Source organism: Balaenoptera acutorostrata, chromosome 3, assembly GCF_949987535.1.
Source record: "Balaenoptera acutorostrata chromosome 3, mBalAcu1.1, whole genome shotgun sequence".
Classification (NCBI taxonomy): domain Eukaryota; kingdom Metazoa; phylum Chordata; class Mammalia; order Artiodactyla; family Balaenopteridae; genus Balaenoptera; species Balaenoptera acutorostrata.
Genome location: NC_080066.1, coordinates 178,806,277 through 178,834,165, shown reverse-complemented (window position 1 = coordinate 178,834,165; position 27,889 = coordinate 178,806,277). Strand labels below are relative to the sequence as shown.

General features: G+C 44.8%; 2 protein-coding genes across 4 annotated transcripts in view; one reads left to right on the top strand and one right to left on the bottom strand.

The window, feature by feature from the left end:
* Positions 1–26,414, bottom strand: YY1 (YY1 transcription factor). Its single transcript, XM_057543683.1, has 5 exons — positions 25,742–26,414; positions 11,867–12,029; positions 3,873–3,933; positions 2,002–2,160; positions 1–1,171 (listed from the first exon to the last, which is right to left on the bottom strand). Exons 1-5 carry the CDS (start codon positions 26,412–26,414, stop codon positions 989–991), a joined length of 1,239 nt encoding a protein of 412 aa, XP_057399666.1. The 3' UTR covers positions 1–988.
* DEGS2 (delta 4-desaturase, sphingolipid 2) overlaps positions 26,413–27,889 on the top strand; it is a 77,160-nt gene continuing 75,683 nt past the window's right edge. For 2 of the 3 annotated variants that reach the window (XR_009007635.1, XM_057543685.1), the window contains exon 1: positions 26,413–27,158. Coding sequence is in view for 1 of the 3 variants with exons in the window: in XM_057543685.1 (XP_057399668.1) it covers positions 26,413–27,158 (746 nt within the window). In the remaining 2 variants the exon portion in view is untranslated. The remainder of the gene's footprint in view (positions 27,159–27,889) is intronic. The other variant, XM_057543686.1, reaches the window with a different exon arrangement.

The following is a 27,889-nucleotide window of genomic DNA, read 5'->3' as shown; positions in this document are numbered from 1 at the left end:
TAAAGGAAACTTGAGTTGCTTTATTTAACTTCCAATTTCTGGGAGGCTCAAGAATTATAATTATTCTGGACAACAAAAGGAAATAAGACTGTGCTTACAGATCTTTTTCTGCCATATTCTTTCTGTAGGATTGCTATTTTATTGTTGCCCTTTCTGTTACACGGGATGTACACATCAGGTGTTAAAAGGTACAATACATTCTACGACTGAGCACCACTTTCTGTAACTGAACAGGCAAAGAAATTACACTGAACATCAGCATCTGGCAGTATTTTTCGGAAAAAAAAAGTGACTAAAATGGGTTTAAATTGATTAACACTATTAAATCACATCTAATATTTTGATACTACATGATTCAATACAGCTATACGATACAATTATACAAAATGTGTTAACATCAAAGAATACAACCAAAATTAAGATAGCAAACAAAACCTATATAACTTTTTTTTTTACAGGAAAATACTTTTGAAGTATGCATGTAACTGCCCATTCTTTTAAAGAAAATCTACTGCAAGCAAAGTTATCAACCTCCAGAAAAATCACACATAGCATTACTAAGCATATCCCCAAAAAGTGTACAATATGCACACTTGGAAAATACAAAATTAAAAAAATTGTAAGCAACAGGTGAGCTTCATATTTATAAGAGTGTGAAAAGAAGTCCCATTTTTAGCACTGTTGTATAAAGAATTGTCTTTTGATGCGAAGTTCATGAATTGTCCTCCTGTTGGGACCACACTTTACAAAAACACCGTGTTTTTGAAACGAGATTACAGAGCAAGATAGAGCATCTTAGCAATGTCATCTTATTAAAGTTTTTTTTTTAAATTTTTACTACTTTATCAAAACATGTCCCTTGGGTATGTAGGATTCATTTTTAAAATTCTTTTCTAGAAACAATATACAAAGGAGAGGCATATTTATTCCCAATCACACTCCTGGAAGATGCTTCCCGAGGCTGAGAAGGGTCTTCTCTCTCTTCTTCTCACTGGTTGTTTTTGGCCTTAGCATGTGTTAAGATGTGAGATTTCAGGTTAGTCGACTGAGCAAACTTCTTATTACAACCGTCGAAGGGGCACACATAGGGCCTGTCTCCGGTATGGATTCGCACATGTGTGCGCAAATTGAAGTCCAGTGAAAAGCGTTTCCCGCAGCCTTCGAACGTGCACTGTCGAGGAGAGACCAGAGACAACCCGCTCAGACTCCGACCAGGCCCGGGAGGGGGCAGCGCACTGCTGGGGGGAGAGCAGCCTACCTCTTCTACCTCACTCGGCTCCTCCCTGCCCCTCCTTGCCCCTCCCTGCCCTGGGGGGAAGTTTTTGAGATACAGTCTAAATTAGGGGGCAGGGAGCTGTAACTCTGCCCGGACAACTCCTAGGACCCATGCATAGCCCTCATGAATTTTTTAAATACAAAGTAAGAGAAACATTCAGCAAAACAGCAAGAATCTTCCTAAATCTCATGTTAGGGTCCTAACATTTGTGTAAATATGTCAAATAATAAGAGACAAACGGTTAGGAAGGTTTCTGGTGTCAAGTATCAAAAAGAACCATGTCAGATTTACCAGCTGCCCTGCTAATTCGTTCACTTGTTCATGGGCTTCTAAAAACAAGGCAAAATACTATTTTCACAGTTACTCTCCTACAGCAAAAATTTTAGAAGTTCCCTGTCAATTAGCAGTTCAGTATACTATAAAAAATAAGTTAAGTACAGCAAGTAAACTGCTTTAATCCCACAGTGAACGCATGAGAACTTGTTTTAGGCTTGCTCTCGAGCAATCCCGTGTTTCTCCTGACGTCAAGTACACTCCAGAAACACCTCGACACATCCCGTCTCTGGTACCACACAGATCACACGCGGCGGAGTCGAGAGCTGGGGCAGCCCCCCGAGTGAGTCACCAGGACCCCACTGTGGCCTCTCTGGGCGGCGTCTCTCCAGCACGGCTGCCGCCCTGCCTACACCTGCGGGGACAGCGGAGGGAGGAGGGGCTGGCTCTACCTGAAAGGGCTTCTCTCCAGTATGAACCAGTTGGTGTCGTTTTAGTTTTGAGCTCTCAACAAAAGCTTTGCCACACTCTGCACAGACGTGGACTCTGGGGCCGTGGGTGTGCAGATGTTTCCTCATGGCAGAGTTATCCCTGAACATCTTTGTGCAGCCCTTCGAACAGAGAGAGAAGCTTAGTGGTTCACACTGCAAACTGTTACAAACGATTCTACCGCTTAACAGCCTTCACTGACACAATAAAACGACCCTCCCAACCTCCCCACATACATTTTACTTCATGTTACAGTAGAAATATTGAATTATTTACGACAAAAAAAACCCCAAAAACAAAAAAACAGCTGAAAAAGGCCTTAACATGTAATGCAAACTTCTGTTTTACAGTGAGGAAACTGAGGCTTAGAGATGTCTTTAAGTAGACTTGCCCAAGGTCACGCTACTAGTAGGAGCCAGGCTGGGAGTAGAACCCAACACCCTGGCTGCCGGCTACGCCCCCAGATGAAGTAACAGAAGCCCTGAGAGAAACGGAGTTAAGATGACGGCCGTCCACCACTACCTTTGGTGGGCCCCGTATTCTGTGCTGCAAGAATGGGCTGTCATTCTCCATCGCCTACTGTTCCCTCTTCTCTCTTTGCCTCTTTCCCCTTCTTGACAGAGAAAGAAGCAAGAGGGTCTCCAAGGAATGGCAACTACAGAAGAAATTTATTTTGTGAGACACTAAGAAAAGAAGCAGGTAAACTGATACCAGAGCAGGGGGGGAGGCAGATGGGTAGGCAGTGCTCGGGAGAAGCATGTCCTGCACCATTTCTTCTGCAGTTGTTGCCCAATAATGGAGTGAATGGGGAAATGATCAGACAGCAGGACAGAAGGACAGCACGAGTCAACACTGCACAGCTTCACAGGCAAGGGGGGCGGGGGGGGGGGGGGAGGGGATGGGGCGCCACAGTTTTTTCACCTTGACCCCTAGGCTGAGTTTCCATTCAGAAAATGGAATTGGGAAAAAAAAAATCTTATTGGAAAAGAAGTAGAGAGAAGCTAGAGAGAAGATGAGCACTTAAGGCCTAACTGTTTTCAAATGCTTATTAGTATTTGGCCTCAACAGAAATGCTTTTACATATCAAAATTTCCACAGCAAGAACATTAAAAAAAGAGACAGAAAGAATTTGTGGGTGCACAGTCATCAGAGGTGAGACCACGAAAGTAAATTTATCCTTCTCCAACTGTTGTTGTTGTTTTTTAAAATTTTTTATTCCATTCAAAATCTCTCCCCTCCTGTTTTTCTGTACCACCTACCTGATACTTTATTTTCACCTCCAATTAAGTTTAAAACAGACCCAATCAATATCTCAAAGTACTTTTTAGGCTATCATTAAAGACTAATAAATAGCCACATTTGAAAACAATTAAGTACTCCCTAGGAACACACAATTAACAGGGTAAATTAAAATTGTGAAGGAAATGATGAAGTCTTATTAGGGTCACTTCAGCAACATCCCAAATGATTTCCAAATTTCCATAAGGAGCCCACAGTCCCATAAAAGTCCATGGGTGAGACACAACGCAATGCCTTAAGATTGACTTGTTAACAATCCAAAAAGAATAAAATCCTAACAGAGTATATTCAGTACACAGTGATAATAAAAACACTGGCACCCTACAGTAACCCCATTTAATAGTATTTAAATTTAAGTGGCCTTTATGGAACAACAAAACTTACATCACAAAATACAGTCTCTTGAATTTAGAAACCAGATTATAGCTCCTCACTGAATCTCAATTATGAAGATGGAAATAAAAAGTGCGATTTCTTATAAGCTCTCTAAAACTTCCTTCAGAGTAATGAACACTTTCCCCCTAGCATTACTTACTTTATGAGGGCAAGCTATTGTTCTTGGAGCATCATCTTCTTTAATTTTTCTTGGCTTCATTCTTACCAAACGGGGGGAAAAAAAAGAGAGAGAGATTTGTAGGAATGGGTAGACTCATCTGGCATAAATCATATAGTCCCTAAAATGCTTTCCCTATAGGTACAAAAACTAAGATTACGACATGCTTCCGTGAAGGGGAAGGGATGAGAAAACTCACATTCTCCAAGGACCTGCGACTGTGAAGAAGCACTCTTCCACCTACAGGTACGTATGCTCAAGCACAAGCACGACCGAGTGGCTTCCTACGGCCTCGCAGCTAATAAGCTGGTGCAGCTTAGGATGGCACTGTGAGCTGTGTGATTTAAGTATCTGCTCTTTTTCCCAAACTCTTTAAAAAATAAAAAGACCAACAGCCGCAAAATCATAGATGAAACTCCTAGTGGGAACAAAGTGAGGTAAGCAAAGTGAGGTATCCAAAAGCAGCTGCTGTGATAATAAGGGTGCTTTAGAAAAGGAAGATATGGGAGGGTCTTAAAACTATACATCCTATACAACTGCTTAAAAAAGGGGGGGTTGTCCATCTTATACTGACAGAAATGATCTTTAAAATAGACTATTTTTTAAAAAGGGTACAGAAAAGTCCTTTTAAAAAGAGAATTATTTATATACATATACGTATAATAGCTCAAGGAAACACAGCAAACTGTGAGCATTGGTTACTCTCGGGAGGAGCCCCTAGGGACTGGCGGGAACACCCCCAAACCTTTTCACACTGTTTAATTTTTATCATACTATTAGTTTTGGTGTTGGTGGTGATGGGAGGGAGATTATAGTTTCGACCACTTGGGCGGTCAGGGAGAGCCCTGCTTATGGAGTTACTACCCAGAGCTTGCTTATTTGGTAACTTACCTACCTACCTGCTATTTTCACTGAACCAACCTTTGGTCTTTTGTCAAAACTTTCTCTCCAAAACTACCTAAAGATCTGTGTGTGGTAGAGGGTGAGAAATTAAAGAGTTCCTAGAAAAACTAGAAAAAAAGATTTAAAATCTCTGAACCCGATGCCCTTGTCCCTAGTTTTGCCATCTCACTCTCCTGTATGAGGACGCATATTTAATACACAACTAAGCCGATGCTCCCTGAGAGTAGGCTAATTCACCACCACTCTTTTACTATGAAAGATCGTTGCTGTCATCTTTAAGGGAGCCAAGGCCCTAACAGTATCATCCTTCTTCACTCTTGGTCTGAGAAAAGGATTCCCTGATGCTCCTTACTTTATAAAACCTGAACTCATGAAATCACCTCCTTAAACTTTCCACACCCTGGATGAGCAGAGGTGAAACAATTCATCTGGTAGCTATAACTTATCTCTAAGGAGTTTGTTCAAGACAGTACAAATTTCCTACTTGGAATTCTAAGAGAACGTTTTCAGTCTGGTATCCTCCCCAGTCCAACCCGGTAGATACTTGTTCTTTCTTGTACTTGGAAGATTACCACATCAGTTAGCAAACATTTTCTAAGTTCCTGCTGTGTACAGGGCTCTGAACTAGCCTATGTTAACCTTAAATACAGTTTGGGTCTGAGTTCACAAAACCAGGTACAACAAAAATTTGGTGCCACTGCGCCACCTGGAGGTTATAATAACAGAGTCTGAAAAATAATAGTGATTCATACGACAGGGTTCTACTCCAATCAAATGTTAATAATAAGAACTGTATATTAAGAACCAAGCTTCAGTCTTCCCAATTAAGATGTTTACTCTTTGATGATTCCACTCAAATGCTGTCTTGGCTGTGAAGATAACTACATGATTGTCTTTGTCCAAATTCATAGAATGGTACTAACCTAAAAGAGGGTGAATTTTACTGTATGCAAATTATCTCAAAAACAAAAAACTCTGACTTTAAAAACACATTCACTGGGTTGACAAATACGTCATACTGACAACCTTTCCCCTTTTCCACCCGCCTTAGGGCTCGAACATGGGGACAATGGCAGTGAAATGCCTATGCCCGTAGGATAGGTGTGGCCCAGTTACCTACGAGGGTCCCCAGACCTCACAAATTTTCTTAAATTCATTCCTAGGAACTTAAATTTTTTTTATCATGGAAAATTTCAAATATACACAAAAGTAAAGAGAACAGTCCTATGTGCCATTCACCCAACTCTTGATATATTTTTTGAATGTTATTAAGTGGTATTTCTTCTTAAAATGTCGTTTTTAAAATGTGTGCTAATATTTAGCAATATAATTAATTTTAGAATGAGAGTTTAAAACGCATCTGGGCAAACACCCTTGGACTCAAGGAGGAAGTGGAGGTATTTAATTGCAGCCACTCTTAAGCTCCTGAGCAAATCACTCTTCTTCACTTCAGAGTGGCAAGTGAGGCAGTATATGCAGGTACCTTTTACATTATATTCGAATGCAAACACTAAAAAGGTCATTTTCCAAACAAGCGTACCTAGATTGAAAGTGTTCTGTTTTGTGAGTAAAGACTAAAAATCTTTGTGGCAACAATTGGTACATAAACCTACAAAATAAAAAATATATATATATTTGAAATCCTAAAAAAGAGAGTAATTTTTTAAAAAGACTAAAATTATATCCTACTACTTAGAATACCTTCTTGACCCACCCAAACTAGTCAGTCACAAGTAACCAAGATATGTTTCTCACTGACTGAGAAATTTACAAAGCCCCTGGACCTGGAGATGGTGACAAGAGCATTAGCATCATGAACGAGGCAGAGTGGGATGTGTGACTGGGTGCTGGCTTCAACCAGCTGCACGACCTTGAGCAAATCACTTAACTTCTCAGCCTCAGTTTCTTATTCTGTAAAAGGGTATTAATGCTACCTATTTAGAGCTGTGAAAATTAAGAGATGATGTGCGTTAAGCTCTTGAGAAATGACGGCTATTATTACCGCCAACCTGTGCTAAATGCGCCTAGGCAAAACTGAGTTCATTCCTTAAAAAAATGCCAGTTGTATTTAACAACCCAGAAGGTACTGGTGGCTCCAAACCACCACTGTCAACTAAAGGACTGAGGGACCGAGGAAGAACAGCACAGGTCAAGTGGAAAGGCCCCTCCGTGTATAGAAACTCTATGGAGGAGCCAGGCAGGCAGCAAGTTTCCTGTCCAATTAAAAACAGAGACTGCGTGCCCCATGAGGTGCCTGCTGATTTTACGCTCCGCCGTCCTGCACACACTGTGAAGGCTGGACCCCAGTCCCACAGACTGCAGGAATTTCCTGGACAATTTCCAGCAGGGCATTATGTAAACCAGAAGTTCTGACTAAGTTAAATCTGTAAGTGTCCCAGAAGCCAAGATGAAACATTTCTGAAGAAGTGATTCTTGAATGAAAATAAGCAGCTTAGCTGACTCCAGACTGGAACCAGCTGTGCTGACGGGACAGAAGGCCCTGTGTAACAGCGCTACCATCTGCAAGCACCGTTCACCTCCCTTTGTGTCGCCTAAGACAAACGAGCCCAAGTTTGTTCAACGGGTTCTCTCTTAGTGTACGTTCACGTGGTATTGAGGGGTTTTACAGCATTTCAGCTCCACCATCACACTTCATCTTTATATCAAACCAGTGAAAAAGTCTCAGGGTGGGTAGTGAACCACAACAAACCACCACCAACTTGGGACTGACCTAACCACTTGTTATTCTCATCTTCCTGCACAGAAGTTTTCCAAAGGGCTAAGTTTAGTTAATGAAAAATGCACACAATTTAATCAGGGAACAGAATTCTCCAGGTCCCACCCACTGACCAATTTTTGAAGTATTTACTAAAAAGACATTTCAAGAAAGAACAAAATCACCATAGTCCCACCTCCGCAATACCGTGACTTTCAAATAAGTCATCATTTCTTATACTTGTTCACACACACTAAGTGATTTACTAAGCGGTCTAGGCTCAGTACAGCAGGAACCTGAACATTCTTTGGTCAGTTCCAAGTCCAGTCCAGAATCCTACCACCCCAGTATATGGAGGGGAGGGGAAAGCAACTAACATGCCACCTTAAGCCGAGAACTGAGTCACAGGGTGGGGGTGGATGAAAAGAGGAGGCCAGGAGAACAAGTTCTGTGCATTTTTATAAGCCAAGAAGATAAGATATGGCCCCCAACAGTTTGAAACTTGGCGCTTCTTTGTCAACAGCTTTGAGACCCAGTCACCATTCTGGGGTCTCTGGAAAGTCCTATTCACAGCTGTTACATTGTCAGAATGTGAAGCCTTAACAGAATAGGGCATTCCAGGCTCAACTATTTCTCACCACCGCTGCCCAATTAGAGAGATTTATTTGGTTTTACATCATCTTTTCAAGAGATACTATGGAAAATGGGGATGAGAATGAACCCAACCTCACAACTGCCCAAATCCTGTACCTTTACTTTGTACATGTTGTCAAGGGGAGCAAGATTACATTCTATTCTGTATACAAAATGAAATCTTTAACAGGCTGATTATAAAAGAAAATAAACACACACTATATTCAGGTAATTACATAAGTAATGCTTACTAAAGAATTTGACTGTGTGCTAGGATCATATTTCATGCTCTCCAAGTCCAATACAGTAGAGCTTCAGTTACCAAGGAGAGAATTTTCCTACAGTCAAGTCAAATGAGTGTTCTCTCTTTAGATATTGTCAAAATTATGCCCCATTTTTAGGCCATGGTTTTCTTAACCCTGCCACCCTTGTCACGGAGTTTCTATCTTCTCTTCTTTCCCATACTACCAAGATCTTCTAGCTTCTTGCTCATTCTATCCACTACTGAATGAAATGGACTTTTCTTGAAGAAATTCTTACAACCCACTGACTTCCTATTCTAAACTGAACAAGTTTTCCAGCCTGTTGCACAGCAGTCTTCTTGATTTTCTGTTCACTGTATTCTTTAGGAAGTCTTCCCTTTGATGTTCATCCTCATTGTACTGGAGCACACCCTCAAGTAACCTCTTCAGAAAGGAGGCATGCAACATAAAATGAATCCTTAGGTGTCTAAAATTGCCATTGTTTTGCCCTTGTGTTGGACTGATAGCTTTGCTGGATCAAGAATTCTATGTTTACAATAATTTTCCTCAGAAATCTCAGAACATTGCTCCTTTGTCTTCTAACTATCTATTGCTGTTGAAGAAAATTCTCATTCAGGTTTAATTATCATCCTTTTGTAGACCTATCTTTTCTCTCCAGAAGCTTTTAGCAACATGTGCCTGAGTTTAGAGCTGAAACATCCTGGAGTTTCTGTTCAGAGAACTGGGGACAAGCTTTAAGATTGCTGCCCCAATTCTCCAGCAAGGGGAACAACGCTAAGGGCCACCAACACCTCATCACTTCTACTGCCCACTACCCATGGGCCCCACCTCTCGGCAAAACCTTGCCTCAGCCCTCTGCTCCTCCACCAGAATTACCTCACAATATATTATTTAGAGAAATACTTATTCTTCCCTCTCTTGGCCCTTCTGGAAACTCTACTGGCTCTTGGAATGCTGTACTTACCTTTTTCTTTTCTCTTCTTTTCCTTTTTCGCCGCACCCCACGGCATGTGGGATCTTATTAGCTCCCTAACCAGGGAGGTGCAGTGGAACCCGCGCCCCCTGCGGTGGAAGCACGGAGTCTTAACCACTACACTGCCAGGGGAAGTCCCCTGTACTTACTTTCTTGAGTCTTCTACCTGTCCGAATGATCCTTTGGCTCTGTCACTGGTTTTGAATACAAGGGCCTTCCCAAGACTTTACTCTTTTCTCTCCAAAACCTCCTACTGCCCCCGCCAAGAGCTTATTTACAGAACACTCTCACGCTCTTAGCGCCCCCCCATCAGATGGCTCTAGCCCTAACTTACTTCCTGAATCCACCTCAAGTCCAGCACGGATGTCTCTTCAGCATCTAAAACCAAGCACTGCATACTCTGAACCCCAAACCAGCACCCTCCTCTCCCAATTTCCCTGTCACCTATGGAGCAAAGCTTTTAATGTGCATTTAAAAAAAATTAATGTGCATTTGCCCCTCCCTGTAGACATACAGCCAACCTGTCTCTGTCTTCCACTGTCTCCTGTCATCTCTGTCACATTTACTCACATTTACATAGTCTGACCGCCACCTGCCACAATTCTGGCTCAGGCCTTCATGAGCTCTTGTTCAACTGGTTTCTCCCACTTCCTGGGTGTCCCTGCACCCATCCAGCCTGGATACAGCTGAAAAGTAATTCTCTCAAATTAAATCTCTGATCATACAACCCCTTCTCTACTGCTCAAAAAAACCTTCACCAGCTGTCTACTACATACTAAAGAGCCCGTATCTTGGCCCAGTATTCACAGGCTCTAATGATCTGGTTTACGTTTACCTAAACCCAGTCATTTCCTTGTAAGCACCCTAATTCACAGCCAAACTTGACTACTTCTGTTTTCTGAATATATACTGGATAGTGAGTATGTATTCTGTGTTCATGTTGTTCTGGCATGGAGGCCCCACCATGAAAACCCCATCCACCGTCAGAACTCTATGTTCTTCAAGGCCCAAATCAAACGCTGCCCCCTCCACAAAGCTCTCCTTGATTCCCGTGTTCCATCTCTCTATCCCTGGAATAGCAGCCCATACCCCAATACATCTGAGTACCATAAGGAAGATGTGACTAACTTTAGGAACACATGACAACATTAAACACAGGTATATTTGGCTCAATCTGTCCAAAAACTCTTGACCTCACTGCTAACTATGTATCCTACAGATTCCATTTTTATTTGTACTTTTGGTGGGGAGGGGAGCAGGGCAGTTAATATTTAATTCACATATCTGTATTTAAAATACAAACAGCAATAAAAGCTGGAACACGGTGTCATTAACAAAAGGATAGGGCCTTCAGTTTTTTAAAGCCACGATAAATCAGAAATAAATTAATGTTTATATTCCCTATAACTACAGTTTCACTGGAAAGGAGAAAAGGGTACAGATCCTTTTATCGAAGCACAATGGTATTCTTATACCCACATGACATGTGGAGAAACTGAGGTTCCAAATGGCCAGAGGCCGCCCAGCTTGTTTTTGGCGGGCTGGGAGAAACCAGGACACCCCAGGGTCTCCAGCTCTTCCCTACTCTGCTCTCAAGAGACGGGGGGGTGGGTGGGGGGTGGGGGGTGGGTGGGAAAGGTGCTCCACTCTGTCAGACAGGACAGGAGAGCACAAAGATTTCTTTCTTACTGATTCTGTCTTTGCCTCCATTTCCTGGGCTGTTCCAGGTTCCATTCAACCTCAAGTAGGGAAAAGGAGTATACTTCCTACTCTAGATTTTATTAGTTCATTTCATTTTATTTAAAATTTTACATCTGTGTGGGTTTTCTCACGTCCTTATAAAAACTGCCAAACTATACTAGGAAATAATGTAAAAAGGGGCCAAGGTTTCTATAGGAATCTGGCTGGTTTCAGGCAAAACAAATAAACAACCATTGGGTTCAGACCTTCCTTCCTGCTCCTCACCTTGCACAGTCAGGCACAGGGTCCTGGCCCTAAATATTTGATCTCTTCCTGTCATGCCAGCTTAAATCAACAAAACACCGGGAGCCTAACTGATGACATGCTGAAATCGGAACTGATGAAGTCCTTTCCAGCGGTCAGCTGTACAAATCCAGTACAGACCCAGGCCTCCAGCAGCTTCAGACCAGGACAATACACGCAAATTTAAAATGTATACAAAGAGGCCAGGAGGCAGTGTAAAGATCCATTTCCAAACAAATTATGTGCAATTTTATTTATTCACAAGCAACATCAATTACAGAATGAAAGAGTAGGTATTTGCTTCATCTTATTCAAACCTAAAATGGTGCCACTTACATTCATAGCACAGTTACTCCTGAAAATAAAAACCAACCGCTTTTGTTTTCAGAAGCTTCCCTAGAGCAAGAATACAGACCACTATTGTAACTTAGGCACCAAAAAACACAGCTGGCAACACTCAAGTACTTTCTTTAACTAAAAGAAAGGAAAAGTTCTTATAACTTACCTAGCAAATTCTGCTAGTTGTTTGGGATCTGAGAGATCAATGCCAGGTATCCCTCCAGGAGGAAGTTTCTTTCCTGTCATATACTCTGAATAATCGGGAGGTGAGTTCTCTCCAATGATCTGTTCTTCAACCACCGTCTCATGGTCAATATCTTTTTTTTCATCTGAAAAACATCATAAGATGGATCGTCTTAGCTGAGTAAAGAAGTATATGTAAGCAAACACATTTTAAAAACTATAAAAAACGCTTTCCTTAGCAGCTTCTTAAACGGGGGATTTACAGCCGTTACCTCTTACCCACCCAGTCTTTCTCCTCAATCTCTTAAAACCCTGTTTCTGCTTGAAGGTCACCAAAATCCTCAATGCCAAAGTCAACAACCTTTCCCTCAGTGTTCCTTCTTAGCCTGGTGGGAAGCGTTGGCCATTACTGTCCTCAGCACCCACTTTTCCGGGTTCTACGCCCACTTCTCTAACCGGCGGCTTATCTTCGGCTTCCTTGCTTCTCCTCCTCCTACTTCTCAGAGTTCTGCTTTCTGTCCGCCACACACACTTCCTGTTAACCACCAACTCTGCAACGCTGACTCAGGTCTGATTTTCTAGCCTTCAACTCTTAGCTAGCCTCTTGCCTACCGCTCCAGCCTCCTCATTCTTCACTCTTCTCCCCTCACTCTTAGCTCCAGCTATACTGGCCTTTTAAGTTCCTCCAATGTACCATGGCCCATCCACCCTAACCTCATGGCCTTTACCTGTGCAATTTTTATTGACTACAATGTGTACTCATAGCTGTGTGATTTCTGTCACCCACTCCCACTAGACTGTAAAAGACTGTAAACTCCACGAGGACAGGGATATTTGTCCGTTTTCATCCCCATGTATCCCTAGAGCCTTGCTCTGAGTCGGCATGTAGGTTGGTCCTCAATAAATATGGGTTCAGGGACTTCCCTGGTGGTCCAGTGGTAAAGAATCCACTTTCCAATGCAGGGGACATGGGTTCAATCCCTGGTTGGGGAACTAAGATCCCACATGCCTCGGGGCAACTGAGCCCACGGGCCTCTCAACTACTGACCTTGTGTGCCTCAATGAGAGAGCCCGTGTGCCACAACTAGAGAGAGAAAATCCGCACGCCACAACTAGAGAGAAGCCCCCGCGCGGCGGCAGAAGATCCCGCATGCCTCAACAAAGACCCCGCGTGCCACAACTGAGACCCAACGCAGCCAAAGAAATAAAGAAAAATAAATAAATTAATTAAAAATGTATTCAAAGAATGTAGGAGAGCTCTACTTAAATGTTCTAATACCATCACAAATCCAACAGGTTAAAAAAGAAAAAAAAAAGAAAAAAAAAGGAATACTGACCCCCACAATGAGTCCCCTATATTCTAGACACCAAATCCTATTGACCATTCTGGGTCCTATGCTGTCTGGTCTCATTTTACCATATCTAGTATTTTATTTCTCCTTTGCACATGCCCTCTATATTCCAACCAGCCTGTTTTTCACACAGGTTAATTCAGAAGTGCTTGGCAGGAAATATTCAGTAAGAATAAGGAGTTTCTCCTTTTCCTCTTTCTCATCACCTCTCTCCAAACCCAGCCTACCCTCTGGAGTCTAGCTCAAATTCTCTAAGGGCTGGCTGATTTCATCGCTCCAACCTCAGATTCTTACCTTTGAATTCCTGGATTGTTTCTGAATAATAACATTGATGAACTCTAAATCATGCTGTTTTGAACTTCTGTTGGCCTTGTCTCTCAAACTAGAGTGAAGCGCCCAGAGACCAAAACCAGTCTTCTACTACTTTGGTGACTAAAGCAGAAAATAGAATGCTTCAAAACTCTCAATAGAATGGTTCAAAACTCTCAATGCTAACTGAAAATTTCTGCTTCTCCATCAAATTGCTTCACAATGAAAAGCACAGACTGCAACAGTTTTAAACTTTAAATGCTTCTCCTTTCCCACCGCTCTTCACTTTAGGGAACATTATAGGTCATTACAAGGAACCACAGAATATAATAGCAGCTGACATGTTATTGAATGTTTCTGGGAAGGCACTATTTTAATCACTGCACATATTACCCTATGAAGTGGGCAAATTAACAAGTTCATTTTACAGAAGAGAAAGCAGAGACACAGAGAGGTTAAGTAACTTGCTCAGGGTTAACCAGTTAGTGAGTTAACAGGGGTGAACTCTAAGACCTGCACGCTTTACTGTTAGGCTCAGCGGCCTCTGGTTTGGAACTAGAAAGAACCTGATAATATAACCCAGGTTACCCATTTACATATGAAGAAGCCTAAGAAAACCCAGCTGGATGCATTACTAAAAAAGAACAGGAAATGTGGTTATCGATCACAAGTTACAAAGCTGGGACTCCCGCACTGTGACCAGGTTCTCTCATTTCTTTTCTCAGGGCTGTGATAATTCCTTTACCCTCTGATCGCTCCAGCCTAGGCACAACTACTACCACATCAACTTTCTAGTGGTATCGAAATAAACTGGTGGGTAGGGGGGCTATTTTTCTTCACTGAAACTATTTTTCTTCTCACAGTGAAGACACATTCTTGTTTGTATCTTTCTAATAAATACAAGAATGATGGCAAGGTTGAGAATCACTGCTGCTCTGAGCAAGCCACTGGTAAGGATGATGTCTCAAGTGTGCTGGGGCAGAAAGAAAGCTGAACTCTTGGCATAAAGGAATCACAGGCTCAACCATTCCTTGTATTAGTTCAACACGTAATACTGAGGGCCTCCTGTGAGCCTGGCACTGTTCTAGGCAGCAGAAACAAAACCAGGTCTCTGCCCTCATGGGACTTACATTCTGGCAAGGGAAGCTGTCTCAGTCGGTTCCGGCTGCTATAGCAAAAATACTCTAGACTGGGTGGCCTAAACAGAGATGGATTCCTTACAGTTCGGGAGATCAAGGTGCCAGCCCGTTGAATCCCTTCTTCCTGGTTCCCAGACATCAGATGTCTTCTTGTTGTATCCTTACATACACACCATTTCTCATCACATTACATAATTTCTGTCTCTTATTATAAGAGCACTAACCCCATCCATGAGGGCTTTATAACCTAATAACTTTCCAAAGGCCCCACCCTCCAAATACCATTGCATCAGGGATTAGGGCTTCAACATACGAATTTTGGGGTGACACAAACTGAAGTCGAATGAGGAAATACTTATTGAGGATCAGTTCTTAGTTCCAACATTCAAGAATATAAAGTACCGGGCTTCCCTGGTGGCGCAGTGGTTAGGAATCCGCCTGCCAATGCAGGGGACACGGGTTCGAGCCCTGGTCTGGGAAGATCCCACATGCCGTGGAGCAACTAGGCCCGTGAGCCACAACTACTGAGCCTGCACGTCTGGAGCCTGTGCTCCGCAACAGGAGAGACCGCGACAGTGAGAGGCCCGCGCACCGCGATGAAGAGTGGCCCCCGCTCGCCGCAACTAGAGAAAGCCCTCGCACAGAAACTAAGACCCAACACAGCCAAAAATAAATAAATAAATAAATTTATATATATATATAAAAAAAAGAATATAAAGTACCCAGAAAACAATCAAATGATTAAGAATTAGAATACATGGGACTTCCCTGGTGGCACAGTGGTTAAGAACCCGCCTGCCAATGCAGGGGACAAGGGTTCAAGCCCTGGTCCGGGAAGATCCCACATGCCACGGAGCAAATAAGCCCACGTGCCACAACTACAGAAGCCCGCGCGCCTAGAGCCCGTGCTCCGCGACAAGAGAAGCCACCGCAATGAGAAGCCTGAGCACCGCAATGAAGAGTAGCCCCCGCTCGCTGTAACTAGAGAAAGCCCGCGTGCAGCAATGAATACCCAACGCAGCCAAAAATAAATAAATAAAATAAATAAATTTATTAAAAAAAAAACAAAACAAAACAGGTTAGATTCAAGTTTTATTGTGGAGGAGGAATGAACATGGCTGGGTGATGAATCAGACCGGTGGGGGCGTGGAAGAGGGATGTCAAGTATGCCATCTCAGTTTCTTGTTTGTGTTTCGTGGAGGACAGTGGAGTCATTAGCTAAGATGGGAAATGGGGGAAGAGACAACCTGCAGGAGAGGATCTGGAATCCCACTTTGGTTTGGTTCCACCAGCTAACTGTGCGACACCTAGTGGACAGACCTCAAGGAGGTAAAAAATAGCTACGTACTGGGGATATGAAGAAATTAGGTTGCAGAGAAATATAATGGGTATCACTGGTATACAAACTGCATTTAAAGCTGCAGAAATATATCTTATCTATAAAAAAAATATAGAAAGAGAACAGGCTCAGAACCAAAAGCTGTGTAATTCCAATACTGAGAGAATGAGGAGGACTTGGCAAAGGAGACTGAAGAGATATGTTCAGATGGAGAGAGAAAACCACCTTTGTCTAATGAGAATCTTAATCAGTGACACACCAAGTGAAAGTGGCACACAGTGAAAGCAATCTGTCCTGAAGTACACACAATAAGTGCATGATCTGTACATCGTTTTAAAAACCGTAATTAAACTGATTAAACGTCAGTCTGCTTTTGATTATCACTATATACTTGCACTTCAAAAACAATGTCAATGATATTCTTTCCTTAAAAAAAACAAAATAAAAAAAACTTTTGTTGGTCTAAGTTCTAAATAATTGCTGTGGTTACTGTACGCTTTCATAATATATACTTAAAACTTCATATTATCATCACATTTCTTACTTATTCCTTAACAAACACTGTATTTCATGGAAGTTAATTTGGAGAACTCCTTGAAGACCAGTGCACAGAAACTGTAAAACAGAGGGTTGTTAACTATTCAACAGCAAAATTTAAGAAAATAAACTATTTATATAGGGGGAAAAAAAATCACATTTCAAAGACTACTAGAGAAATGACAAAAGATGCTAGGATCTATTGCCAGAAGAAATCAAAGATGTCTGCCTCATTTCCACCAAGAACTGTACACATATTAAAGCAACAGATCAAATTATGTCACTGTTTATAATTTGGCCATTTTATCTGATTTTTGCAAAGAAAATCTTCAGAAGTTTTTGCCAAATAGAAATTTATGATGCACTAAAAGACAAATACTGCATTTACAGACCATATGTACATAAGCTTCCCTCTTTGTTCAAAAAATGTGAGAAGTATTAATTCATTTTTTCTTTTTGTACAATTTTATTTTAAAATGTTTTACTATTATAATATGTATTCAAATACAGATTTTCACTGCCTGCAGTGGCCATTATTATATTCCTTCCATTTCAGAATTACTACTGAAATAGATTCGCTGTATAGAGGAGGATGAAGGTGTTAACTGATCAGCTCTGATTATCAATTTTCTTATATGTGCTACTGAGTTCCAGTGACTGGCAATGGAGTAATTATCAAATACACATCAAGGGACTTCCCTGGTGGCGCAGTGGTTAAGAATCCACCTGCCAATGCAGGGGACACGGGTTCAAGCCCTGGTCTGGGAAGATCCCACATGCTGCGGAGCAACTAAGCTCGTGCGCCACAACTACTGAGCCTGCGCTCTAGAGCCCTCTAGCCACAACTACTGAAGCCCGAGCGCCTAGAGCCCATGCTCCACAACAAAAGAAGCCACAGCAATGAGAAGCCCACGCACCGCAACAAAGAGTAGCCCCCCCGCCGCTCACCGCAACTAGAGGAAGCCCGCGGGCAGCAACGAAGACCCGACGCAGCCAAAAATAAATAAAATAAAATAAATTAAAAACAAACAAACAAACAAATACACATCAAAGTAAAGCATGTTCATGAAACAAAGTATCTAAATTTGCTTTAAAATCTGTTTTGTATATTCTCCTCTGGAGTTTTCCTTGAGGGTAGGACTTAGTTAATTATCTCATTGTTCCAAGGGGACAGGGTTAATCCACATTAGAAGTGTCACCAAAATCAGTTTCTATAGACCTGAAACTAACATAACATAGTAAATCAACTATACTCCAAAACAAACAAAAAAATCGGTTTCTATAATCAATGTGACTTAAACTTAATAATTGTGATTATACAACGCAACTGGGCAGAGCAAATGAAAACGAAATCTCAGAATTCCTGTTTGGAAAAAGCTGAGAAAACAAGTCATTGATTCAAAGAAGTAGGGTGGTAGGAAAAATGTAATATTGAGAAAACTTCTAGTCAGAAGTGTGGATTAGATGATTCCCATGCTCACTAACACTACGGCTAGAGGCAAATGACCTACAACAACCAGGCCTAAGATGGAAGGTGTTGGAAAAACAAACTCTAGCCAATATCATCCAGGAATGGGGTGGCACACTTTGAATTGTTTCAGCAGGGCAATCTATTCATTCACATTTTAAAAACATTCTTTTTTCTGTACATGGACCTATTCAAAAGGTTAAAAAGGTACATAAACAAGTTCCTGTCTCTTAGCTATTCAGTTTCTAAGTTACCAAAGCTATAGCCACTCTCAGTCGTTTGAGAGGCAAAGCAAAGAGACTCAAACCATTTACAGTCAAAAAGAAATGACTAAGGAACTAAATGTAAAGGCTGGGAGCACTCTACAGGCCTAGAAAACAGGTTCAAAAGTGGAGCTTCACATGCCCTCCATGCTCCCACCAAACTGGTTTGCTTGCAATGTTATTCAATGTCTGATAAAAGGTATGTGAACAAACACAACGCTCCTTCCCTTCTTGCCCACCTCTCATCCCCCATCTGGGATTTCCAAAGCCCAGATCAAGATCTCTTTCCTTCAAGAGGCCTCTCATTGCTATCACTGAGCCTTCTTTGGTTTCCTTATTTATTAAAGGGTAGACCACCTATCATATATAAGGCTGAAACAAGGTAACACATTAAATGGGAACCATGGTGTCTGGAAAAGAGGTGTGCAAAAACACCTTTATTCCAAAAAACAAACAAACAAAAAACCTTTATTCCGATTTGCCCTCCCTCCTGGGCCTAAGGGGAAGAGTAGGTCCTATGCTTATGGTTTTTAAAGAATGTTAAACTTTTAAAAACTATAGTAAGCAAGTAAAGAATCACCTTCAATTAGGTTACATTTAAGTCTTTTGGCTGCTCCAAGACACTACATGAAATCTGACACTATACTAGCTGGAATCTGTGCATTGCTATCTCTCAGTGGGCTCCTTCATATAGAAAACAGTTTATTTTAGAATTCAGTCCTAAGAAAAGTTTGATTCCCTTAGAAGTTTTTCTATCTTAGCATCAGCTAACAGTAGTATAGTTTCCTTATTTATCTTGATTGCCAGGAAGCTCATTAGGGTTGACCCTAATGCTTCCTTTTTTTCTGTGATCCTGATTTTCACCAATTTACATATTTCTTTACCTACTTCCCTATTTATTTATTTATTTGTGGGTTGGCTAGATTTTGTTTCTCCACACCTTCCATCTTAGGCCATTAACTTTGGTCTGACCATTCTAGGTAACTTTTGACCAAAATGACATTATCTACTCACCACCGCCATCAAGCCAAACCTTCACCGAAATGGGGGAGAGCTAATACTTGAGATTCATTGCTAAGCAACAAAAAATCAGACATAGGCTGTTTCCACTTTTCCCCACTAGCAGAGACCTTAGGCAGGGATACTATCATTTACTGAGTACCTGTTTCATGCCAGCAACTGTCACATTCCTCAATTCAAACAAAACCTTTATGGTATTAACCTCAAGTTTTTGGTTGAAGAAATCAAGCCTCAGAAATGCCAAGTAGTGGGACTTCCCTGGTGGTCCAGTGGTTAAGACTCCGCGCTTCCACTGCAGGGGGTGCGGGTTCGACCTCTGGTGGGGAAATAAGATCCCACATGCTGCATGGCGTGGCCAGGGCGGGGGAGAAATGCCAAGTAGTGTATCTAAAGAGGCACAGTAAGTGGTAGATCCAGGATTTGAATCTAGAACTGACTAAAGTCCATGCTTTTTCTAAAAAAGGAATGCTTCTCCACCCTCTCCTCACACTTACTACTCCTTTTCTGAAAGTAGTAATAGGTAAGAGTGGTATTTTGGACTCTAGGCTAGGATCTGCCTTATAGCACAATTCCATGTACTCATTCACTCAGTTATTTACTGAGAATCTTCTATGTGCCTTGTACCACCGTAAGGCTGCAGGGTTACAGCCCAGGACTTACACTCTAGAGGAAGTAGACAAGCAACAAGTTAAAAGATAAAAGCAAGACAATTTCAGGCGGTGCTACAAAGAAAATAAAACAGGGTTGAGACAGAATGATGGTGAGGGGGGTGCTAATTAGAAAGGATGAAAGGGTAGGCCTCTGAGAGCTGAGACTTGAAAAACAGATGGCACTAAGAAGGTGAACATCTGGGGTCAGAGCACTGGAAGCAGAGGTAAGAGTAAGTGCAAAGCAACAAGTTCAAGAAACTGAAAGAAGGCTGGGAAGGTTGGAGCATAATGGTAGCATAGGGACAAGGAAGGAAGTCAGGAAGGAAAGCAGGGACCAAATCATGTGTGGCCTGGCAGGTTATGAGAAGTTTGGATTTTACTGAATGTAATAGTATGTCTCTGGGATGATGATGATGGTGATGTGTGTGGAGATATAAAACATAAAATGTACCATTCTAATAACCATTTTTAAATTTACAGTTCAGTGGTTATCAAGTATATCCACACTGTTGTGCTTGAGGGATTTTTAGGCAAGGGAGTGAATTCACATAATTTAAGCCTTAGACTCTAATTCAGAAAGGAATAGTATGTGTGTGATCCAGTCAGATCCCCAGAAGTAAAATCCAGCAGTCTGTATTCAGTCCTTGTCAAGAATCTATAAAAACGTAGTTAGTATAATAACCATATGTATTACTACAAATTACAAGTGAGTTATCAACAAAATTAAAAATTAAAAACCAACTCTCAATTTGGAGTCATGGCAGCAGCTTCTATTTTTTTTGGGTGCTTAAAATCTAGAAGACAAAAAGGGGAAAGAAGGGAGCAGAGTTGAGAACTGGAAAAGGAGAAAGACACTTCGGAGTGTTTTTAAGAGTGTGATACTCTGAGACGCTAGAAATTCTACCTGAAGTTTACGGCTCTCCTAGGAGAGGAGACAGGGTCCGGACACCACAGAACAGCCCCTAGCACAACAGTGCCTCTTTCCCTGCCCCTCAGCTCTTATATTTGAGGGGAATAACTTACACAAGAAAGAAAAGAGCCCATCACAACCATTTACATTAGCTTAATGTTTATTCACATCTGAAACCACACTGTAAGACTAAAGTAACTGAATAGTTACTATGAATTTTACTCAAGAGAGTTCCTATTATCTCACCAGATCATGTTAAAATTGGGTAGTTTTCTTTAAGAAATTGAGTGTACTGCTTCCTTTTGTCACATAAGAATTCAGAAAGGAGTAGAATTTCTTTGCTGTAAAGGAAATGAAAAATGCCTTTTGGGGTCCCCCTACTCCAACAAGTCATTTTACAAAGATCCCAAGGTCAGAAGTTAAGATATGCCAAGGTCAGATCTCTGGTCAGTGCCCTCTAAAGGGAAATTTGATGCTGCTACTAATAAGATTCCCAGAAACCACTGGGCTTGCTGTTACTGATAATTAATCACAAAGCTAAACAGAATGGGACCTACTAACACAAGACACCTAGGACTAGGAAATGGCTCCTCTCCTGACCTGTGAAGTCCACCATAAATAGGAAGGCACAACCTTACACAACAGAGTCAACTAACTTCCAAGAGCTGCCCACATCTTCCTAAGAGTCTGCTAACAGTAATGACATGAATGTTTTCTTCAACATCCAGGTAGTGTTTCTGATGCCACATTTTGAAAATACAATGTTTTGTGTGTTTATCCAATAATACGATAGGACACAACTCACTGGTAAATGTTCAGATTTAAAAACTGTAAAAAGTTTTCACTTTTGTTCACTCTTCCCATGGGAAGTAGTGAGAGCAGTTTATAAATTGGTCACCTAGAAAGAGAAGGTCATGAGATGACAAAAGAATGTAGATCTTAGGAAATGTTCGTTCTTTTTTTTTTTTTTCCCTCCCCCTTCCCCTCCTCCCTCCCCCTTTGTTCGTTCTTGATAATTGTTTTTGCTAATAACCTGTTGTGGGCCCTGAATTTCCCAGCCTTAAAACAAACTGATCAGACTTCCCTGGTGGCGCAGTGGTTTAGAATCCGCCTGCCAATGCAGGGGACACAGGTTCAATCCCTGGTCAGGGAAGATCCCACATGCCGCGGAGCAACTAGGCCCGTGCGCCACAACTACTGAGCCCGCGTGCCACAACTTCTGAAGCCCGAGCGTCTAGAGCCCGTGCTCCGCAACAAGAAAAGCCACCGCGATGAGAAGCCCGCGCTCACTACAACTAGAGAAAGCCCGCGCGCAGCAATGAAGACCCGACACAGCCAAAATAATTTTTTAAATAAATAAAACTGATCTTACTAAAGCAGGCATCAAAACAAATAGAAAGGCTTTTTGTAAATATCAACCCAGGAGTCCGGCATACTTTAAAAAATTATTATTCATTCTCTTCCAAAAGCCTAAAATGCTAGTTGTAGGTAGGTCAGGAGCCGTGGCCTCTTCTGACACGGATTTTTCTTTTCCTACTGGGGGAGACAGCTGTTGACTGGAGGTGGTGGGGAGGGAGGGTTAATAATCGGGAGACGCAACCTGACAGCACCGAGGCTTATCAGTAAGCCAGGCTTCCAGAGCTACCAGGTTAGGCATTGGGCTCTATGACTTAGGCTGCCCTATGTAGGTCATGGGGTTGACATGATTACTTTGGAGGGTTTCTTGGGCTTGGCTCCACGGGAATTTACATTTATGGCATCTCTCCTTAGTGATAAAGAGCATGGTAAAAAAGGAAAAATAGCGAATGGAATGGTTAGGATTAGTAATTTTTGGCAAACCTGAACTTTCTGAATATATAAAAGTGAGAAAAAATTTAATACTTTTTGACTTTCTTTAAATTTGCTGATTCTAATGTCAATAGTTTTCTGCTCTGAGATGTTTTACTCGATCTAGCACAAAGCACTTCTATATTTGGTCTAACCAAAGATAGTTAAAATACCAACAGCCTCGAGTGAAGGTCACAAATTCTAACTACCTGAAACCTCAAGATTTGAAAGCCTTCTTAGGTTTCTCTCAAAACTAAATGTTTTAAATACTCAGCTCTTATTGTTAGCTTTCCTACTCGACCCAGTGATTTAGTTAAGTGGTTTAGTTTTTAATAAGTTCTACAAATGAGGATGTCGCTCCCAAATTATAGTGATGAACATCTAGAGAAAAAAAAAACCATAATACTATGCCCTATATCTGGCAACAATGAAATGTTCATTAATTACATGCCAGGGGAAAAAAGCAAAAACAAACATGGGCCTTAAAGCAAAGGATTAAAACTATTCAAAACACAGTTAAACCGTGATTAAATATTAAAACATATTCAGCCTTAACTAGACCTTACTTTTTTCATCTGCAAAAATAAGCAGCTCCTGCTATTTTATCTCTACAATGGCATATTACTCAGCTGTAAAAAGGAATGAAGCACATTCTACAACTTGGATGAAATCTTGAAAACAGACTAAGCCAGACACAAAAGGCAACATATTATATGATTCCATGCAAACAAAATGTCCAGAACAGGCAAATCCAGGGAAAAAGTAAGATTAGTGGTTGCCAAGGGCTTGGGGGTGTGGGGGTGGGGAATAACAGTTATGGGGTTTCTTTCTGGGATGATAAAAATGTTCTGGCATTAGATAGTGGTGATGATTGCACCAACTGCTGAATACAGTAAAAAACAACCGAACTGTGCACGTGGGAATGATGTCAATAAAAAGAAAAGAAAAAAAGCAGATCTCTAGGGACTCTTTCAGATCTGTAACTACTCTACTACAGAACTACTAGATTCCCTTTCTGCTGTTCCATTCAAAAGATACCAACCATACATGCCAGACAAGTAACTCTTTAAAGAAACGGACATTAAAATACCCCTAAACTGTACAACCCTGTAGCAACCACTTGCAGAGAGAAAATAATGACTTTTAAGCTAACCTGATATGTATCACTTCAAGTAAAGCCTACATCACCAAGTTTTCTGAGTATGGAGAAGTGGGTTAACAATTTGGTAAGCTCAAATGCAGAATATATAAAATACCCTGGTTTTCTTAATTACTATAAAGCCAACATGACCATACCGTGAGAAAAAGTAAATATAGCTTTATGTGGTTAATGTATCTTTACCCAAGTATCTAATTTCAAACGATATCCCGAATTCAGCAAACTCATCAATAACCAACACCTCTCCCTTATTCCATTCCGATTAATAATGGGAAAACATGGCTTTTAGTTCCAACACGATCACTGTGCAATCACTCTGCGCTACCAGAATGCATACAGAAGGGATCTTTTGATAACCTTTTAAGTACTCAAATATATGTTTCATTGAAACCTATAGCCCCTGCTAAACTCAAAGTCCTGGCAGTTCTACCAGGCCCTCCGAAATCCAGAACAGCAGCGCTGTTAGCACTTGCTATTACATTTTGACAGAACCTCCGCTCCTTTGCTCAGTCCTGAGTCACAGATCCATCCAGCTTTAGTTACCTCCGCCCGGGGCTTTCGGTCGATACGATACAACCAGACCAGCTTCTCAGTCCAGACTTTTCGCCTATTTCATTCGTTCCTGAGAATGTTAACAACGCTTCAATACTCAACGTTCACCACATTTTGAGGCCCCATCCAATTGTGAGAATTTATTAGACAGCGCTGGAGTAACTATGGCTTAAAGTATTCTACCACTTAAATCTAATTATCACAGGTACTAGGTTAACTAGTTACCGCAGGATTATTCTCAGTCTATTTACTATTCCAACAATTTAACAAGATAGCCAGTGGATAAGATAATAGGATAACGACTTGAAAACACCAGTTACGAAGTAAAAACAAAAAGATTTACATATGCAGATAAGGCTCTTCTGCCCCAGATATTTTTTTCTGGCCCTCGCTCAAAGCAGTACTAAAACAGTAGAAAGACCCTTTCCAGAATCCTTCTTTTCACGGGAAAAATAAGGAGTTTTCTATCAAGTAAAAAGCATCTGGCAACTTTACTTGATTTGATCAATTTAGTGACGAACGTTCCTAACTGTGTAACTAACCAGCCTTCCTGCAAAAAGCCAAATACTCAAGAAAGGAAAGAAAACTCCCCCAAACGCCCAGGACTGAGAGCAATCTGCAAAAACCCGCGGCCCCTCTCACTAGGCGCCGCGGGGGGAGCAGAGGCGAGGCCCTCGCCGCAGCGCGGTGACAGGCCCCGCCGACGCCGAGCCCGCACACACGCGAGCTCGACGTGCCGCCCAAGTCCCGCCCCGCCGAGGCGAGGCGAGGCGAGCGCGGGGAGCGCGGCCGCGGGCAGGATCCGGCCTGCGCGCGGGGCGGGCGAGAGGAGGGCCGGGCGGGCGCCCCCGCCCCCTCGGAAGGCGCCTCCCGGGAGCAGTTGAGGCTCCGGGAAGGGGCGGGGGCGGAGCCGGGGCAGCGACGCCCCCCAGAGGAAGGCCGGGGAAAGACGGCGGCCCGGCCCGGGCGCGAGGTCCAGGCCGCGCAGCCCCGCCAACGCCCTCCCGCGCCCCCGGGCCTCGCGGGGAGACGGCCTCGCGGCCGGCCGGCCGGGTTCCGCGGACAACGGGCCCCGGGCCGACTGTTGGCCGAGCACGCCCCGCCCCTCCCCGCCCCGCCCGAGGAAACTACGCCATTGCGGCCTAGCGGGCGGCGCCGCGCCTCCGCCGCCATCTTCGCCGCGCCGCGGCCCGCCGCCCCCGCCGCGGCCCGCCATCTTTTGGGGCCGCCATACTTGCCCCGCGAAGAAGATGGCGGCGCCCATCACACACATAAAACATGGCTTCCCTTCAAAACAAAAACATCCCGGGGGCCGGCGCGCGCCGGCGCTCACCTGAGGACCACATGGTGACCGAGAACTCGCCCTCCAAGGTCTTGATCTGCACCTGCTTCTGCTCCCACTTCTTGTTGCCCGCGTCCGCGCCGCCCGCCGCCCCGGCCCCGCCGCCGAGGTAGCCCTTCTTGCCGCTCTTCTTGCCGCCGCCCTTCTTGACGCGGCCGCCGCCCGACGACGACGAGCCGCCGCCGCCGCTCTTGCCCGCCGCCGCCACGGTGACCAGCGTCTGCTCAATGTAATCGTCGTCGCCGCCGGCCGGCGCGGGCACAGGGATGAGGATCTGGTCCTCGAAGCCGTCCTCGGCGCGCAGCCCGTCCGAGTCGTCGCCGCCCACCACCTCCTCGCGCGTCTGCACCAGGATCACCTCCTGGTGGTGGTGCACCTGGGTCGGGTCGTCGGTGACGAGCGGCTGCAGCGCGATCATGGGCGGGTGGTGATGGTGGTGGTGGTGGTGGTGGTGGCCGCCCGCGTGCCCGTGGCCGCCCCCGCCGCCGTGGTCGCCGCCGCCACCGTCCTCGTCGTCGTCGTCCTCCTCCTCCTCCTCGCCCACCACCGTGGTCTCGATGGTCTCCACCGGAATGGTCTCCACCTCGATCTCGTGCAGCTCCACGATCTCGGCCGGCATCTCCGAGCCGTCCGTGGCGATGTAGAGGGTGTCGCCCGAGGCCATGACTGAGGGCTCGGCCGCCACGGCCGCGGCGGCCTCAGCTCCGGGGCTGCGGGCAGGCGGGCGAGGAGGCAGCCGGCCGTGGGGAAGGAAGGCAGAGGGAGGAAGGCGGCGGGCGGGCGGGGGGAGAGGGGGCGGGCGGCGGGGGGAAGGGGCGGGCGCGGCGGCGGCGGCGGCGGGCTTCCCCGCCTCCTCGCCTCGGTGCGCCCCGCGCTCTCTCGGCCGCTGCTCGCCCCGGCGCCCCGCCGCGCCTCGGCCGCCCGCTTTGGCCGCGCCTCCTCCCGCCCTCCGGGCCGGCGCTCCGCTTTCCCCTTCCTCCTGCGCCTCCGCCTCCTTCCACACAAATACCAACTCCTCACCCCGAGCCCAGATCTCGCCGCCGCCGCCGCCGCCACACTCCGCTCAGGCTCGGCCTCGCGAGACTTCCGTGCAGCCTCGGCCCGCCCCGCCTCGCTCCTACTTGCCTGCTCGCCCTCTCGCTCCTCCTCCTCTGCCAATCGATCTGCCCGTTCGCCGCCGCGGCCCCGCCCACTCAACCCGGGCTCCTCCCGGATTGGGGCCGCGGGGACGGCCTCCGCGCGCGCTGGCTGCCGCTGCGCGTGACGTCAGCGCGCCGCCGCCGCCGCCGCCGCCGCGAGTCGCGCGGCCCCCGCCCTTCGCGGTGCCACCGCTGCGGAGCCCGCCGCCCCGGGCCCGGGCCGCACTCGGGAGCGGGGCGTCGACGCTGCAGCCGCCGCCTTGGAGCCGGTGAGCCGTCCGCGCGGCCCCCGGCGCCGCGGGGGAGGGGGCCTGCGGGGCAGGGCGGGGCCGGCCGAACGCAGGGTCCCGGCCGGTGGGCGGCCCGGGGGCCGCGAGGGGGAGCGGGCGGCGCGCGCGGGGCGGTCCCGGCGCCCCAATAAAGTCTGCTTTGACGAGAAACGCTTGTGCCTCCTTTTTCGTGTCGGGCGGCGTTCGCTCTTGACGCCTAGCTTCGGGCGGCGATGGCGGCCGAGTGAGGGAGGAGGGCCAGGCGAACAAAGGAGGGTGGGCGGGCGGGCAGCGGAGGGAAACGTCCGCCGGCGCCCGCGGGTCTGCATATATCGCCGCGAGCACCTGATCCCCGTTCCCCGCTGGGTCCGGGACCGAGCGCAGGTGGGTTGCACGCGGGGCGGGGCGGGGCGGGCGGAAGCGGCGCGCGGAGCCCCCAGGTCCACCGTTGGGAGGATGTCCGTTATCCTTTTGTGACCCGCGGAAACCTGAGACGAAGCCGTTGGGTGCCTGCTTCCCCATAGGTCTTAGAACTGCAGGGTCCCGGCCGCTGGTCCGGTAGCTTGGCTTTTTGTGGCTTTCGAAAATTTCCTTCTGAGCTTCCCTTTCTTTGCTCTTCAGCCAATCATTGTTTCCGTCGACCACCGTCTTCACCTCTTTCCTACTTGCATAGACGCTCCTCCTAATGCCCACCAGGCTTTGCATGTGTTTCCTCGTTGAAAATTCCAGTT